The sequence below is a fragment of the Triticum urartu genome, chromosome 2 (assembly GCF_003073215.2).
Source record: "Triticum urartu cultivar G1812 chromosome 2, Tu2.1, whole genome shotgun sequence".
Classification (NCBI taxonomy): Eukaryota; Viridiplantae; Streptophyta; class Magnoliopsida; order Poales; family Poaceae; genus Triticum; species Triticum urartu.
Genome location: NC_053023.1, coordinates 94,516,271 through 94,529,505, shown reverse-complemented (window position 1 = coordinate 94,529,505; position 13,235 = coordinate 94,516,271). Strand labels below are relative to the sequence as shown.

Here is a 13,235-nt window from a genome sequence, read left to right as displayed (position 1 = left end):
GTGTGATCAAAGCATTTGGTTTTATACAGACTTTCGGAGAAGTCTGTATTTACAAGAAAGTGAGTGGGAGCTCTGTAGCATTTCTGATATTATATGTGGATGACATATTGCTGATTGGAAATGATATAGAATTTCTGGATAGCATAAAGGGATACTTGAATAAAAGTTTTTCAATGAAAGACCTCGGTGAAGCTGCTTACATATTAGGCATTAAGATCTATAGAGATAGATCAAGACGCTTAATTGGACTTTCACAAAGCACATACCTTGACAAAATTTTGAAGAAGTTCAAAATGGATCAAGCAAAGAAAGGGTTCTTGCCTGTGTTACAAGGTGTGAAGTTGAGTAAGACTCAATGCCCGACCACTGCAGAAGATAGAGAGAATATGAAAGATGTTCCCTATGCATCAGCCATAGGATCTATCATGTATGCAATGCTGTGTACCAGACCTGATGTGTGCCTTGCTATAAGTTTAGCAGGGAGGTACCAAAGTAATCCAGGAGTGGATCACTGGACAGCGGTCAAGAACATCCTGAAATACCTGAAAAGGACTAAGGATATGTTTCTCATATATGGAGGTGACAAAGAGCTCACCGTAAAAGGTTACGTTGATGCAAGCTTTGACACTGATCCGGACGATTCTAAATCGCAAACCGGATACGTGTTTACATTAAACGGTGGAGCTGTCAGTTGGTGCAGTTCTAAACAAAGCGTCGTAGCGGGATCTACATGTGAAGCGGAGTACATAGCTGCTTCGGAAGCAGCAATGAAGGAGTTCATATCCGATCTAGGTGTCATACCTAATGCATCGGGTCCAATGAAAATCTTTTGTGACAATACTGGTGCAATTGCCTTGGCAAAGGAATCCAGATTTCACAAAGGACCAAGCACATCAAGAGACGCTTCAACCCATCCGGGATCTAGTCCAGGTGGGAGACATAGAGATTTGCAAGATACATATGGATCTGAATGTTGCAGACCGTGACTAAGCCTCTTCCACGAGCAAAACATGATCAGCACCAAGGCTCCATGGGTGTTAGAATCATTACAGTGTAATCTAGATTATTGACTCTAGTGCAAGTGGGAGACTGAAGGAAATATGCCCTAGAGGCAATAATAAAGTTATTATTTATTTCCTTATAATCATGATAAATGTTTATTATTCATGCTAGAATTGTATTAACCGGAAACATAATACATGTGTGAATACATAGACAAACAAAGTGTCACTAGTATGCCTCTACTTGACTAGCTCGTTAATCAAAGATGGTTTATGTTTCCTAACCATGAACAATGAGTTGTTATTTGATTAACGAGGTCACATCATTAGTTGAATGATCTGATTGACATGACCCATTCCATTAGCTTAGCACCCGATCGTTTAGTATGTTGCTATTGCTTTCTTCATGACTTATACATGTTCCTATGACTATGAGATTATGCAACTCCCGTTTACCGGAGGAACACTTTGGTGCTACCAAACGTCACAACGTAACTGGGTGATTATAAAGGAGCTTACAGGTGTCTCCAAGGTACATGTTGGGTTGGCGTATTTCGAGATTAGGTTTTGTCACTCCGATTGTCGGAGAGGTATCTCTGGGCCCTCTCGGTAACACATCACATAAGCCTTGCAAGCATTACAACTAATATGTTAGTTGTGAGATGATGTATTACGGAACGAGTAAAGAGACTTGCCGGTAACGAGATTGAACTAGGTATTGGATACCGACGATCTAATCTCGGGCAAGTAACATACCGATGACAAAGGGAACAACGTATGTTGTTATGCGGTCTGACCGATAAAGAGCTTCGTAGAATATGTAGGAGCCAATATGGGCATCCAGGTCCCGCTATTGGTTATTGACCGGAGACGTGTCTCGGTCATGTCTACATTGTTCTCGAACCCGTAGGGTCCGCACGCTTAAGGTTACGATGACAGTTATATTATGAGTTTATGCATTTTGATGTACCGAAGGTTGTTCGGAGTCCCGGATGTGATCACGGACATGACGAGGAGTCTCGAAATGGTCGAGACATAAAGATTGATATATTGGAAGCCTATGTTTGGACATCGGAAGTGTTCCGGGTGAAATTGGGATTTTACCGGAGTACCGGGAGGTTACCGGAACCCCCCGGGAGACATATGGGCCTTAGTGGAAAGGTGAAAGGGCTGCCCACAAGGGCTGCGCACCTCCCCCCTTTCCCTAGTCCTATTAGGACTAGGAGAAGGTGGCCGGCCCCCCTCTCTCTCTTTCCCCTTCGGGGAATCCTAGTTGGAATAGGATTGGGGGGGGGGAGTCCTACTCCCGGAAGGAGTAGGACTCCTCCTGCGCCCTCCTCCTGGCCGGCGCCCCCCTCCCCCCTTGGCTCCTTTATATACTGAGGCAGAGGCACCCCAGAAACACACAAGTTGATCCACGTGATCTATTCCTTAGCCGTGTGCGGTGCCCCCTGCCACCATATTCCTCGATAATACTGTAGCGGAGTTTAGGCGAAGCCCTGCTGCTGTAATTCATCAAGATCGTCACCACGCCGTCGTGCTGACAAAACTCTTCCCCGACACTTTGCTGGATCGGAGTCCGGGGATCGTCATCGAGCTGAACGTGTGCTCGAACTCGGAGGTGCCGTAGTTTCGGTACTTGATCGGTTGGATCGTGAAGACGTACGACTACTTCCTCTACGTCGTGTCAGCGCTTCCGCAGTCGGTCTGCGTTGGGTACGTAGACAACACTCTCCCCTCTCGTTGCTATGCATCACCATGATCTTACGTGTGCGTAGGAAATTTTTTGAAATTACTGCGTTCCCCAACACTTCCCTTCCCCTGCGCCGCCGCCTTCTTCGCGCGCTCCAGAGCGGAGGTCTTGCCCTTCGTCATCGTCGCCGGCGAGGTCTCGCACGAGCCTACTGCGCTAGGGCGAGAACGGAGGTGGCGGAAGGACTTGCGAAGGGAGAGAGAAAGAAGAAAGGAGGAGAAGAGAGCGCACTGCTTGGAAACCCCGAGCCGGCGATTTATAAGGGACCGCTTCCGAGTGGTTGACTGGTAGGCCCAGGCTATCCAGTCAAATCCGGCAGCAGACGCGCGCGCAGTACGTGGCGAAAAAGGCGACGCGGGGATCGAGGGGCTTCCGCTCTATCGCTTCCGATTACTGCGGCCGCTCCCGTCCCGCGCGCTTTCCAAAATCCGAATCCCGCGACATCCGCGGGCCACAAAACAACTTGTCAAAACAGAAGACCCCGATCGCACCTGCGCTCGGTATGTCACAAGCAAAGAAATTCACTCGACGGAAGGCCTGGAATGGATCAAGGCGACTGAAAAAGGTTGGCAACGTCATCCGTGATGATTGACCCAAAATGAGGCGCTCACGTAGCCCGAAGATCCAGTCGGAAAGATCTCCAACTCTTTCCCCACTCTAACCTCGATCCATTCGGGGGCTAATGATGAAGACATGTACCTAGGGTGGGGACATGGACCTGACCAAAGAGTCCTACCCTAGGACATCCCTAGGAGAAGTCACCTTTCAATCGACTTAAAGGTATCCCACTCGACGGACTCAAGACACTCGACCAGAAAGCTATCACTCGACCATGAAGCCAACCACTCGACCGCCAGGAGACCTACAGTCACTCCGCAGGCAAACGGTCAGCTGTTGAGTAGTCTTTATGGTCATCATATCACTTTATTAAGGGCGTTACCAGTAACGCCCAACCTTAAATGTACCTTAAACCCTGCATTACTGAGGGCAGGAGGGGGCCGACGGACTCTATATAAGCCACCCTCCTCGGTATGAAGGGTTCGCACCCCTGTTATTCACGCGCCAGTAATCCAATCGACCGCCTCCGGGCACCGAGACGTAGGGCTGTTACTTCCTCCGCGAAGGGCTTGAACTCGTACATCTTGGTGTGTTTACAACTTCCCAATAGCTGAGATCTAGCCTCTCCATACTTACCCCCCTACATCACTGTCAGAGTTAGAACCACGACAGTGGCCGGGATGCGTCCGCGCGCTGAGCGCACGGCCACCGCATCCCAGGACACGCCCAGACGCGATTCCAAATCCCTACCCAAACGGATAGAATCCGGACAAAACAGACGTCCGTTTGGGATCGCGCGGTGCAAGTTGGCCTTATCCGCCAGATCTGCGTGCAGTTCCGACGCGTCACGGCCCGTCTTAGATAACACGTGGTGTTGTGTACTCGACTGACACTGCGATCTTTCACCGCAGAAGGTCCTCTTTAGTTTATAGCCGCAAGATTGTATGGCCGAGATCTGAAGCGCAGCGATCAAGCCAGCAGCATTCACCCGAAGAGCGCGCGTGCGTGCCACGGTCACCGCCGGCATCCCTCGGCCGGTGCCACGCGCCGCCCACGGACGGCCTTCGAAGCGTTGCTGCCACCGCCGTCGACCGGCGCCGTCAAGCTGTTCCCTGGAAAGCGTCACGCCACCGGGCCGTAACGCTGGCTTCTCCTTTTCCGGTCCCGTAGTCCCCGGAGCCGCCAGCCTTTTCGCCGCAAACGCGTGCAAAAACCCGAACGCTTCCCCGCGCGGCGCCGGCGACCCAGGAAGCAACCGCCCCACACCCACACCCGCACCCACCAGTCAACGCGCGCGGAGGCACACGCAAGCGGCGACGCCACCAGACGACGCCAGGCGGGGGGCGGCTCACGGCCAGAATCTCCGGGAAATTATAAGGAGGGCGAGCGCGCGCTCTGGCTGGGCGGCGGTGGGATGCCGCGCGGGGCGGGGACAACGCGGTGACCGCGGCCCGCGGCCCCTGCCGGCCACGCACAGCCGCGCCGACCGGATCGACCGATCACCGGACTGCTCGACCCGATCAACGGGGCCACCCGCAGGCCACACCCACCCCACCCGGCCGCGATTCTGATACGGATGCCGACGCACGGATCGGCGGAAGGCGATCGGCAGCACAGGAGCAGACGCGCGGCCGCGCCGCAGCCTCACTTCGGTCTCGGACGCAATATTATTGTTTTTTCTCCAAATGGCCTCGGGATGAATGGATGCGGTGAACGGCAGTCGCGCTAGGAGTGTATGGACAAGAAGCGGTCCCGCCGCTCGTGTATCATACTATCATACGTACATACATACACGTCCTGTCAGGATCAAATCAAAATCTGTGACCGATCGATGTGGGACAGAGTTGCTTCATTTGGTTTGGCAATTTTTGGTTTATACTCAGTTAAGTAATACCCCGACGCTTCATTGACATGTACGGACACACACACCATGGCGTGTACCTGGAGCCAACAGTCGAGTACTACTAGTACTTTGAACATTTTTCCTTTTAAAACTCGAGTACTTTGAACCAGGAATGAAGTGTGGTAATCAGGGCTGGTAGTTGCGTGCGTGGCGTATGATTTAGCGGCTTCAATTGCGAGCACACACGTGGATCTGGCTCTACAAAGGCTAGATAGAAAGCAACGAGGCACCATGATATCGGCCCCCCTGGGCAATCATGTCTTTGAATCTAGCGTTGGACTTGGACATCAGCGTGCCTGCTGATTGAGAGCATGACACCAACGCATGAGCTCTCGCAATTGAAATGTGGTCGCGACACACATAGCTGTTCCCCCTTTATTTTATTCCTGTTCTGAAGGGGACGCACAAAATGGTTGCATATTCTCCCGCGTGCTTTGGAGAGGATAAACGGCCGTCGAGAGGCGAAAAGGCGTTCCATTTGGTGGATGATACGATACAGCTTTCTAATAATTTGACAAAGTGTCGAGAAACAAAACGCCCAAAGACACGATCAACAGTCGAGCAGACGGACCGAACTCCGACTTTTCTCACCCAGCTTCAATTAATCAATTATGCAAACAAATTAATACGAATGATCTGCGAATCGCCATCCGGATAAGACACGCACGCAAACACACACTCTTTAACGTGCGGCCAAGCCTGATTCCCCCTGATTCCTCCAAACATAAAAACATACTATAAAAAACAAGAACTTTTCTTTTGGAACTGGGAAAAAAAGGGCTTGATGAAGTCAAATTGAGGTTGAGCCTGGGTCGGGTCATCAGAAACCATTCCTCCTCCCTCATAAAAACTCCCTGGAGCACCCGAGGCGCCACCCCGCCAGGGCCAAGCTCCGATAAAAGCCCGCGCTCTCCTTGCCCCCCACCTAACGTTCTCCCAGCCTCTAGTCCACCCCGCCACGCACGCACGCGCGCGCGCGCTCTAGTTCGCTCTCGCTCTCGGGTCCTAGCTGCTCCCGCGTCTTCTTGACCTTTCCCCCCGCCGAGAGGTGCCGGCAGGTCGGCGAACCCGCGCCCGCGCGCGCTCAGGCTCTCGCTCTCGAGTCCTAGCCGTCTTGACCTTCACCCCCGCCGAGAGGGAGGTGCCGGCAGGCCGGCGAACCAGCGCCCGCGCGCGCGCCGGGCCGGCATGGCGGCGGCGGAGGGGGCAATGCGGATGGGCAAGTACGAGATGGGGCGGACGCTGGGGGAGGGGCACTTCGGCAAGGTGAGGCTGGCGCGGCACGCCGACACCGGCCGCGCCTTCGCCATCAAGATCCTCGACCGCCAGCGCATCCTCGCCATGAAGATCGACGAGCAGGTGCGCGCCCCCCCTCCGCCCAATCGATTTCTTCCGTCCCGCTCTTGCGCGTTCCGGGTGCTCACCGTGGTTGCTTGCTTGCGGCGGCCCACGCAGATAAAGACGGAGATCGCGACGCTGAAGCTGCTCAAGCACCCCAACGTCGTCCGCCTCTACGAGGTAAATTTCACCCCCACCATCCCTCGCCCAAGCCCACAAGTCGAGAGAGTTCGTAAGATTTGGTCCTCTTTTTCTTTCCCTGGCGCTGAAATGTTCTTGGAGCCGGGGTGGGTGGGTAGGAGTAAATGAGCGCCAATCGCGTGATCGGCACATCGATCCGCAGCCACACCGTGCGCCATTGAAGTTGCCGTCTGAACCTCCAAAGCTGCGGCGGGTTCCAATTATTTTATCTCAACTTAAACTTATTTTGGCTGCGGAGACGATAGGCAGAAGAAGACTCACCGAGCAACCCAGCAGTCGTCCGCTTTGAATAACCGCCCACATGCGCGGTTAAAAATGGGTTCTATCCTTTTTCTTGGTGGCGACATCGGTGTAAAAAGGACCGAACGCCTGAGGTGACTAGCCAAACAATGAATTTTCTACCCGGCCGGGGCAGGAAAGGGCAAGAGCCCTGTCGCTCTCGTGTTACACGCCACCATTAATTTTCTGCCTTGCACTATTTCCTCAGCATTATTATACCAGGGCGAGCATTACTTTTCTGTCCTGTGTATTATACTAGTGCGACCATTGAGATTGGCCAAGATCCAGCGTAGTTACGTGCAGCAAGAAAACAAAACACGGGCTGTCACATCTGATGACGTCCATGGTCCATTGGGCATTATGATACTAGTCAAGATCATGCTAACCTGACCGGACGTCTGCGCGCCATCTCAGCCGTGTGATCTGGGGATCCGGTGGCCGACATCGCTCCACGGAGGCGATCGGATCAGGACGCCCTGTGTTAATGTTAACGATAACTGAAGCAACCCGGAAGCCACCAAACGGGTGCTCCCAAAGCGGAACACAATCATTGAGGGAGGGGGAGCCGTCTAGTTTATCGTTTGTGCGTTTCAGGCAGCTCCTCGGTCCTGCAAGGCATTGCACGCCAGCATCACATCACAGTACTGCAAAATGCAATGCAGAGAGAGAGAGAGAGGATAAGAACCAAACAGGCTACACGATAGGATTGCAATGGAGAGATAAGTGCCAAACGGGCTAGACAACAGTAGTAATTTCAAGGATAACCTGGAAAAGGGAGGCTTGTTGGGGGGAAACTAGACCGTTTCTTTCGAGTGTTCGGCTCACCGACTGATTGCGTTAGTGGATAAACTCCAACTCCATCCATGTTATGTTAGGCTTGCTCCTTGGCTTCCTGCGATCGGAAAGAAAGGTTAGGAAAGCGATGCCTGCACGCCGAAGCAAAGCATTAGAAATTTGGTCCCCTGAAACGTAGAATTGCACCCTACAATCTCTAAATTATTATACAGTAACGACGAAACTGCAATCTATCGGAGATGCAGTACCAGCCAAGAAAGCTGAGGCCATCATCCTCCATTGAAAATGTGATTCCCTGAACAATAAAATTGCACGGAAAAAACAGAAATCATACCAATTTTATTTTAAAGAGGTTAAGCAATCAGGCATTTCTGTAACAACTATCCACGCCCACTTTATCCTTGGCCAGCCTGAGTGTGTTACAATTTCACCCCTTCTTCTCCAGGTTGCCGCGAGCAAGACCAAGATATACATGGTGCTCGAGTACGTAAATGGAGGAGAGCTATTTGAGAAAATCGTAAGGATTCTTCTCATACGCTCCCACTGTGATAAGCATGCTTCACATGCATCCATCTCTAACACTCCCTGATGCATGCCAGGCACTAAAGGGCAAGCTCTCAGAGAAGGAAGGGAGGAAACTGTTCCAGCAGCTAATGGATGCTATAAGCTATTGCCACGAGAGGGGGGTTTATCATAGGGACCTTAAGGTAAGTAACTACTGAGAGTTTCCACCTTTTGATCCCGAACTACGAATGGATACGAGATTAAGACCTGACATTCTTCCGCACCTTCTGTAGCCCGAGAATGTCCTGGTTGATGCGAAAGGGAACATAAAGGTCTCTGATTTTGGACTAAGTGCCCTTCCACAGCATCAACGGGTATGGTATTTTTTCCTTTTAGGTAGCTGAATCATTCCCCTGGTGTCTGAAACAAAGCCCCATTTTCAGAAAGATGGATTACTGCATACCACGTGTGGTAGCCCTAACTACATAGCCCCTGAGGTAAGGACTAAGCATTATTTCATCTGGCTCTGAACCTGATACTGGTTCATGATTCTTCTGCTTACTCCATAAGGAGGATGGAATTTCTGATGGTGGTGTATGTATGTAGGTCCTTCTCAACAAAGGTTATGATGGCTCCATGTCAGATGTATGGTCCTGTGGCGTTATCCTCTATGTGATGCTTACAGGGAATCTTCCGTTCGATGACGAAAATATGGTTGTCCTTTATCAAAAGGTATGAAGCAAAGAATCGAGGCCCACGCTAGCAAAATGTGTTCTCTTTTTTGCTGCGGCCATATATCTCACAGTGTGATATTATCCTCAGATTCTAAAAGGGGATTATCGTATTCCTAAATGGCTTTCGCCAGGAGCCCAAGATATACTGCGAAAACTCCTGGATCCAAACCCCATTACCCGCCTTGGCATGGACGGACTAAGGGAACACGATTGGTTCAATCAAAGTTATACTCCAGCAGTGCCTTTTGATGATGATGACGATAATTACGTTGGTGATGACAACTCCCACATGACCAAGGTAGCCTATGTGATGTGCACTAATATTTGTTGTATAACCGCATGGTTTTAAATTTTAACTGAGTGACAAAGACTGAACTTCATCTGTTTTTTTTCTTGAAGAACAATGGCATTCAAGACAACCCCGCAATCAACCAGATGAATGCTTTTCAACTCATCGGAATGTCCTCGTGCCTTGATTTATCTGGGTTTTTTGAGAAAGAAGTGAGTCCAATATTTGTTTCTTCATCTCATCTGTTAGTGTATGTTCATGCATTTTACTGTTAGGAAAGCAACTTAACTTTATTGAAGGCCCAAGGGGCATATATATATTACACATGACTTGAGGTGCAAGGAAACTAAACATAGACTAATAAGGACTCCTAGACCAGCACTAATACTCCTTAACATTTACTTCCTCAAAATTACTACCAAAGGGTCTAAGCTAGATACAATCCAAACCCATACATCCAACAGGATCTAACTTGGAAGAGCCACACCTGGGATAATAAGCACAGCAAACAACAAAAACGTTAGGCAATGTGAGAAAACAATAGCAGACAGGAACAATTGACTGACAAAGCCACTGATTATTGTCATAATTATGTACATGTCCTCACCGCGCATCTGCTATGCCAATATTATGGAGTTATAAATGTCCTCCATTGTAGTAGTGACCCTCCACTAAACTCAGATGTGTGGCTTCATTGCAGGACGTCTCAGAAAGAAAAACCAGATTTGCATCAAACTACCCCCCTACTTATCTATTTGAGAAGATAGAGAGCAATGTCATAAATATGGGCTTCCAAGTACAGAAGAACAATGGCAAGGTTAGTGACCTCAGATGTGTCTATGGACTAAGAACTGCATCACGTTAAAACTCACAGTTCAATGGATTGTGTACAAACTTTGTTTTCTTCAGTCAGTGATGTTGACAGCTATATTATCATGTTCTACAGCTAAAAGTGATCCAAGAGCGCAAGGGACCAACAAATCCAAGAGGGCATGGATCATTATTAATTTCTGCTGAGGTACTTTTATCATATTGTCACAATTAAAAATACAGATTAATGCAAAAGAAGAAGTAACTATCCAATACAGCTTCCATTTCATGGTGCAATCTGTTCCTGTTAGACATTACTGCATCTTAACATAGTTGTGTTGTGATTCCAGGTGTTTGAGATCAATGAATCTCTTTATGTTGTTGAGCTCAAAAGGTCATGTGGAGACTGCTCCCTATACAGACAGGTAGGGTTACTTCCCTTGCTGAGTCCGTTTTAAATAATCTGTTTATTTCTTGATCATTTCGGTCACAGCACAACATCCAAATTACAATTTATAACCTATGCCATTCTTGCTGCAGCTGTGTGCAACGCTCTCAGACGACTTGGGAATATGCAAAAGCCAGCAACTTCTGAAGAATGACTCCATAAGACAAGAGCTTTATCGATTTAATAGTAGCTTTTGATGAAAGGGCCCCCTACCCTTTTTCTAGCAAGAGAGCCTACTAGGTAAATGGATCCTCCCTTTTAAACAAGAGGACCCACCAGGCCACCACTAGGTACCATGTATGACACATTTTTGTAAAACCAAGTTGTAGATATACAAGCTACACCATTCAAATACCAAATATTGACCAGCCGAGGAAAAAAAGATTTCTCTTGGATGGTTCATGATAGTTTTATTTTTATTACTTTGGGCAGATTTGCTACTGACTATGTATGCAATATTATGTAAACAGTTGAAGTGCGCATATAAGAATTACCTGTTCTTTGTTTCCCCCTCTTAAGTTTGATGTATACTGGAAGGCAGATCTTCTGTCAATCCTTCAGCTTCTAAATGAGTTCCCTGACTTTCGGAAGAATATAATATTAGAAGATTGTTCTTCTAGTGCAGTTCTTTCAGATACATGCTCAAGTATAAGAATATCTAGCAACCTTAAACTTCAGATTACTAGCAAGGTACGGACAAACAATTGGTACACCAGAACTTTTTCTGGTACAAAAGGTTCTAAGTTTACCAGTAATCCTTACATGAGCACTGCCCTTCACTAAAATGGTGGAAACGATTCCGGTCTCTAATAATCAACTTGCGACCATATACCAAGGATATAAGCTTAATCGCTGAATGGCAGTCTTCACAAGCTCTGAGGTTCTTTGTTATTCGAAGAGTTGACCCTGGAGGGGTGGTCAGCAGCCCAAAAGCAATGGCCAGTTTCTCGCTATGTTCAGCCAGTGCCCGCTTTTTAGACTGCTCATCAATATCTTGCAATACCAAGCTTGTCATGGGCCTATATCCTGCTTGTATTAACCGGCCAATCATCTCTTCCAACATTTTGTAGATCTCCTCAATCCTCGGATGCGATCTATCACCAGAGACAAACTCATGAACTGTGTTCTCCCATTCGATCGAGCTTCTTCCAGGAACCCTCTGAATGTTCTCCCTCTTGATCGTTTTTCTCATTTCTGCAACACCTTCCCACGAGTTTGCTTGTGCATATATGTTTGACAGCAACACATAGTGTCCATCTGCAAGAGGATCCAGTACTTTCAATTTGGCCATAGCTTCCTCTGCAATCTCTACATTCTTATGGATGCGACAGGCGCCAAGAAGTGTTCTCCAAATAATTGCATCCGGCTCAAAAGGCATGCTCCTGATAAGCTGCATTGCCTCCTCAACATGGCCTGCACGACCCAAAAGATCGACCATGCATCCATAGTGCTCGACCCTTGGCACCACACCGTGAACGTCAGTCATTGAGCTGAAATACTTCTTGCCATCACTCACTAGACCAACATGAGTGCACGCGATAAGAACTCCAACGAAGGTGATCTCATTTGGTTGCAGTCCTTGTGATATCATCTCTGAGAACAAACTTAGAGCATCATGGCCAAGTCCGTGATTGGCCAGTCCAATGATCATTGAACTCCAAGTAAGCACGTCCATCACAGGCATAGCGCGGAACACCTTCAGAGAATTCTCAATGTCACCGCACTTGGCATACATGTCAACCAGAGCAGTACCCAGCTTCATGTCTACCTCAACCCTGTGGCTCTCGACAAACCGGTGCACCTCTGCGCCAATGGTCAGTGCCCCCATGTCGCTGCACGCCGAGAGCACGCTCACCATGGTGATGCAGTCTGGAGCGACACGCGCCGCTCGCATCACCTTCCACAGCTCCAGCGCCTCCTTGGACCGACGGCCCTTGGCGTACGCGGAGATCATCGAGCTCCACGAGAAGGCGTCCCTGTCGCTCGTCGCGTCGAATATCTCCCTCGCCATGCCGACGTCCCCTCTCACGGCGTACCCGTGGATCATCGTGTTCCAGGACACCAGGTCCCGGTCCCGCATTCCGTCGAACACCCTCCTCGCCTCCGCGACCTCGCCGCGCGCGACGTAGGCCGCGAGCATGACGTTGCAGAGGAACACGTCCCGGCGGGGCGCCTCGTCGAACGCGGCGCGCGCGAGCTCCGCGCGGCCCGACTTGGCGTACATCTCGACGAGCGCGGTGCGGACGAAGAGATCGGCGGCGGCGAAGCCGGACCTGACCGCGCGCGCGTGGAGCGAGGCGCCGAGCGGCCGGGTCGCGGCCGACGAAGCGAGCGCGGCGGAGGCGGCGCAGGCCTGGAGGGCGAGGGAGAGGGAGAAGGAGTTGGCGAGGAGGCGGGGCGCGCGCGGGAGGAGCCCGCGGGAGGACGACCAGCGCCTGCAGCGGGAGCGAGGCGCGGAGGTAGGCGCGCATGACGGTGCTGACGACGAACGGGTCCGCGTCGGCCGACTTGACGAGCCGCGCGTGCGCCGCCAGGTGCTCCGGCCGCGGCGTGGCCGCGCCGCCCCCTCGCGCGCGCATCGCCGAGAGCTTGCTTGAAGCGTTCGAGCTCGGCTTCGGCGGG

General features: G+C 50.3%; 2 protein-coding genes across 6 annotated transcripts; one reads left to right on the top strand and one right to left on the bottom strand.

Annotated features, from left to right (window-relative positions):
• Window positions 1-6,085: 6,085 nt before the first annotated feature.
• Window positions 6,086-11,131, top strand: LOC125536069 (CBL-interacting protein kinase 21-like). The gene is made up of 13 exons (XM_048699196.1): window positions 6,086-6,574; window positions 6,671-6,733; window positions 8,274-8,345; window positions 8,428-8,535; window positions 8,626-8,706; window positions 8,776-8,829; window positions 8,939-9,064; window positions 9,155-9,364; window positions 9,466-9,567; window positions 10,056-10,172; window positions 10,302-10,373; window positions 10,516-10,590; window positions 10,706-11,131. Exons 1-13 carry the CDS (start codon window positions 6,404-6,406, stop codon window positions 10,808-10,810), a joined length of 1,356 nt encoding a protein of 451 aa, XP_048555153.1. The 5' UTR covers window positions 6,086-6,403; the 3' UTR covers window positions 10,811-11,131.
• LOC125536068 (pentatricopeptide repeat-containing protein ELI1, chloroplastic-like) lies at window positions 7,438-13,214 on the bottom strand. Of its 5 annotated transcripts, XR_007294911.1 has the most exons (4): window positions 11,376-13,214; window positions 11,108-11,190; window positions 7,799-7,925; window positions 7,438-7,677 (listed from the first exon to the last, which is right to left on the bottom strand). XR_007294911.1 is itself a non-coding variant. In XM_048699195.1 (2 exons), the coding sequence occupies exons 1-2, from the start codon at window positions 12,835-12,837 to the stop codon at window positions 11,178-11,180; spliced, it is 1,479 nt and encodes a 492-aa protein (XP_048555152.1). In that variant the 5' UTR covers window positions 12,838-13,214; the 3' UTR covers window positions 10,894-11,177. The 5 variants fall into 5 exon arrangements, 2 of the variants coding, with proteins under 2 accessions (XP_048555152.1, XP_048555151.1); XR_007294912.1 differs by having other exon boundaries at window positions 7,438-7,925; window positions 11,108-11,194; XR_007294910.1 differs by having other exon boundaries at window positions 7,438-7,925.
• Window positions 13,215-13,235: the final 21 nt, after the last annotated feature.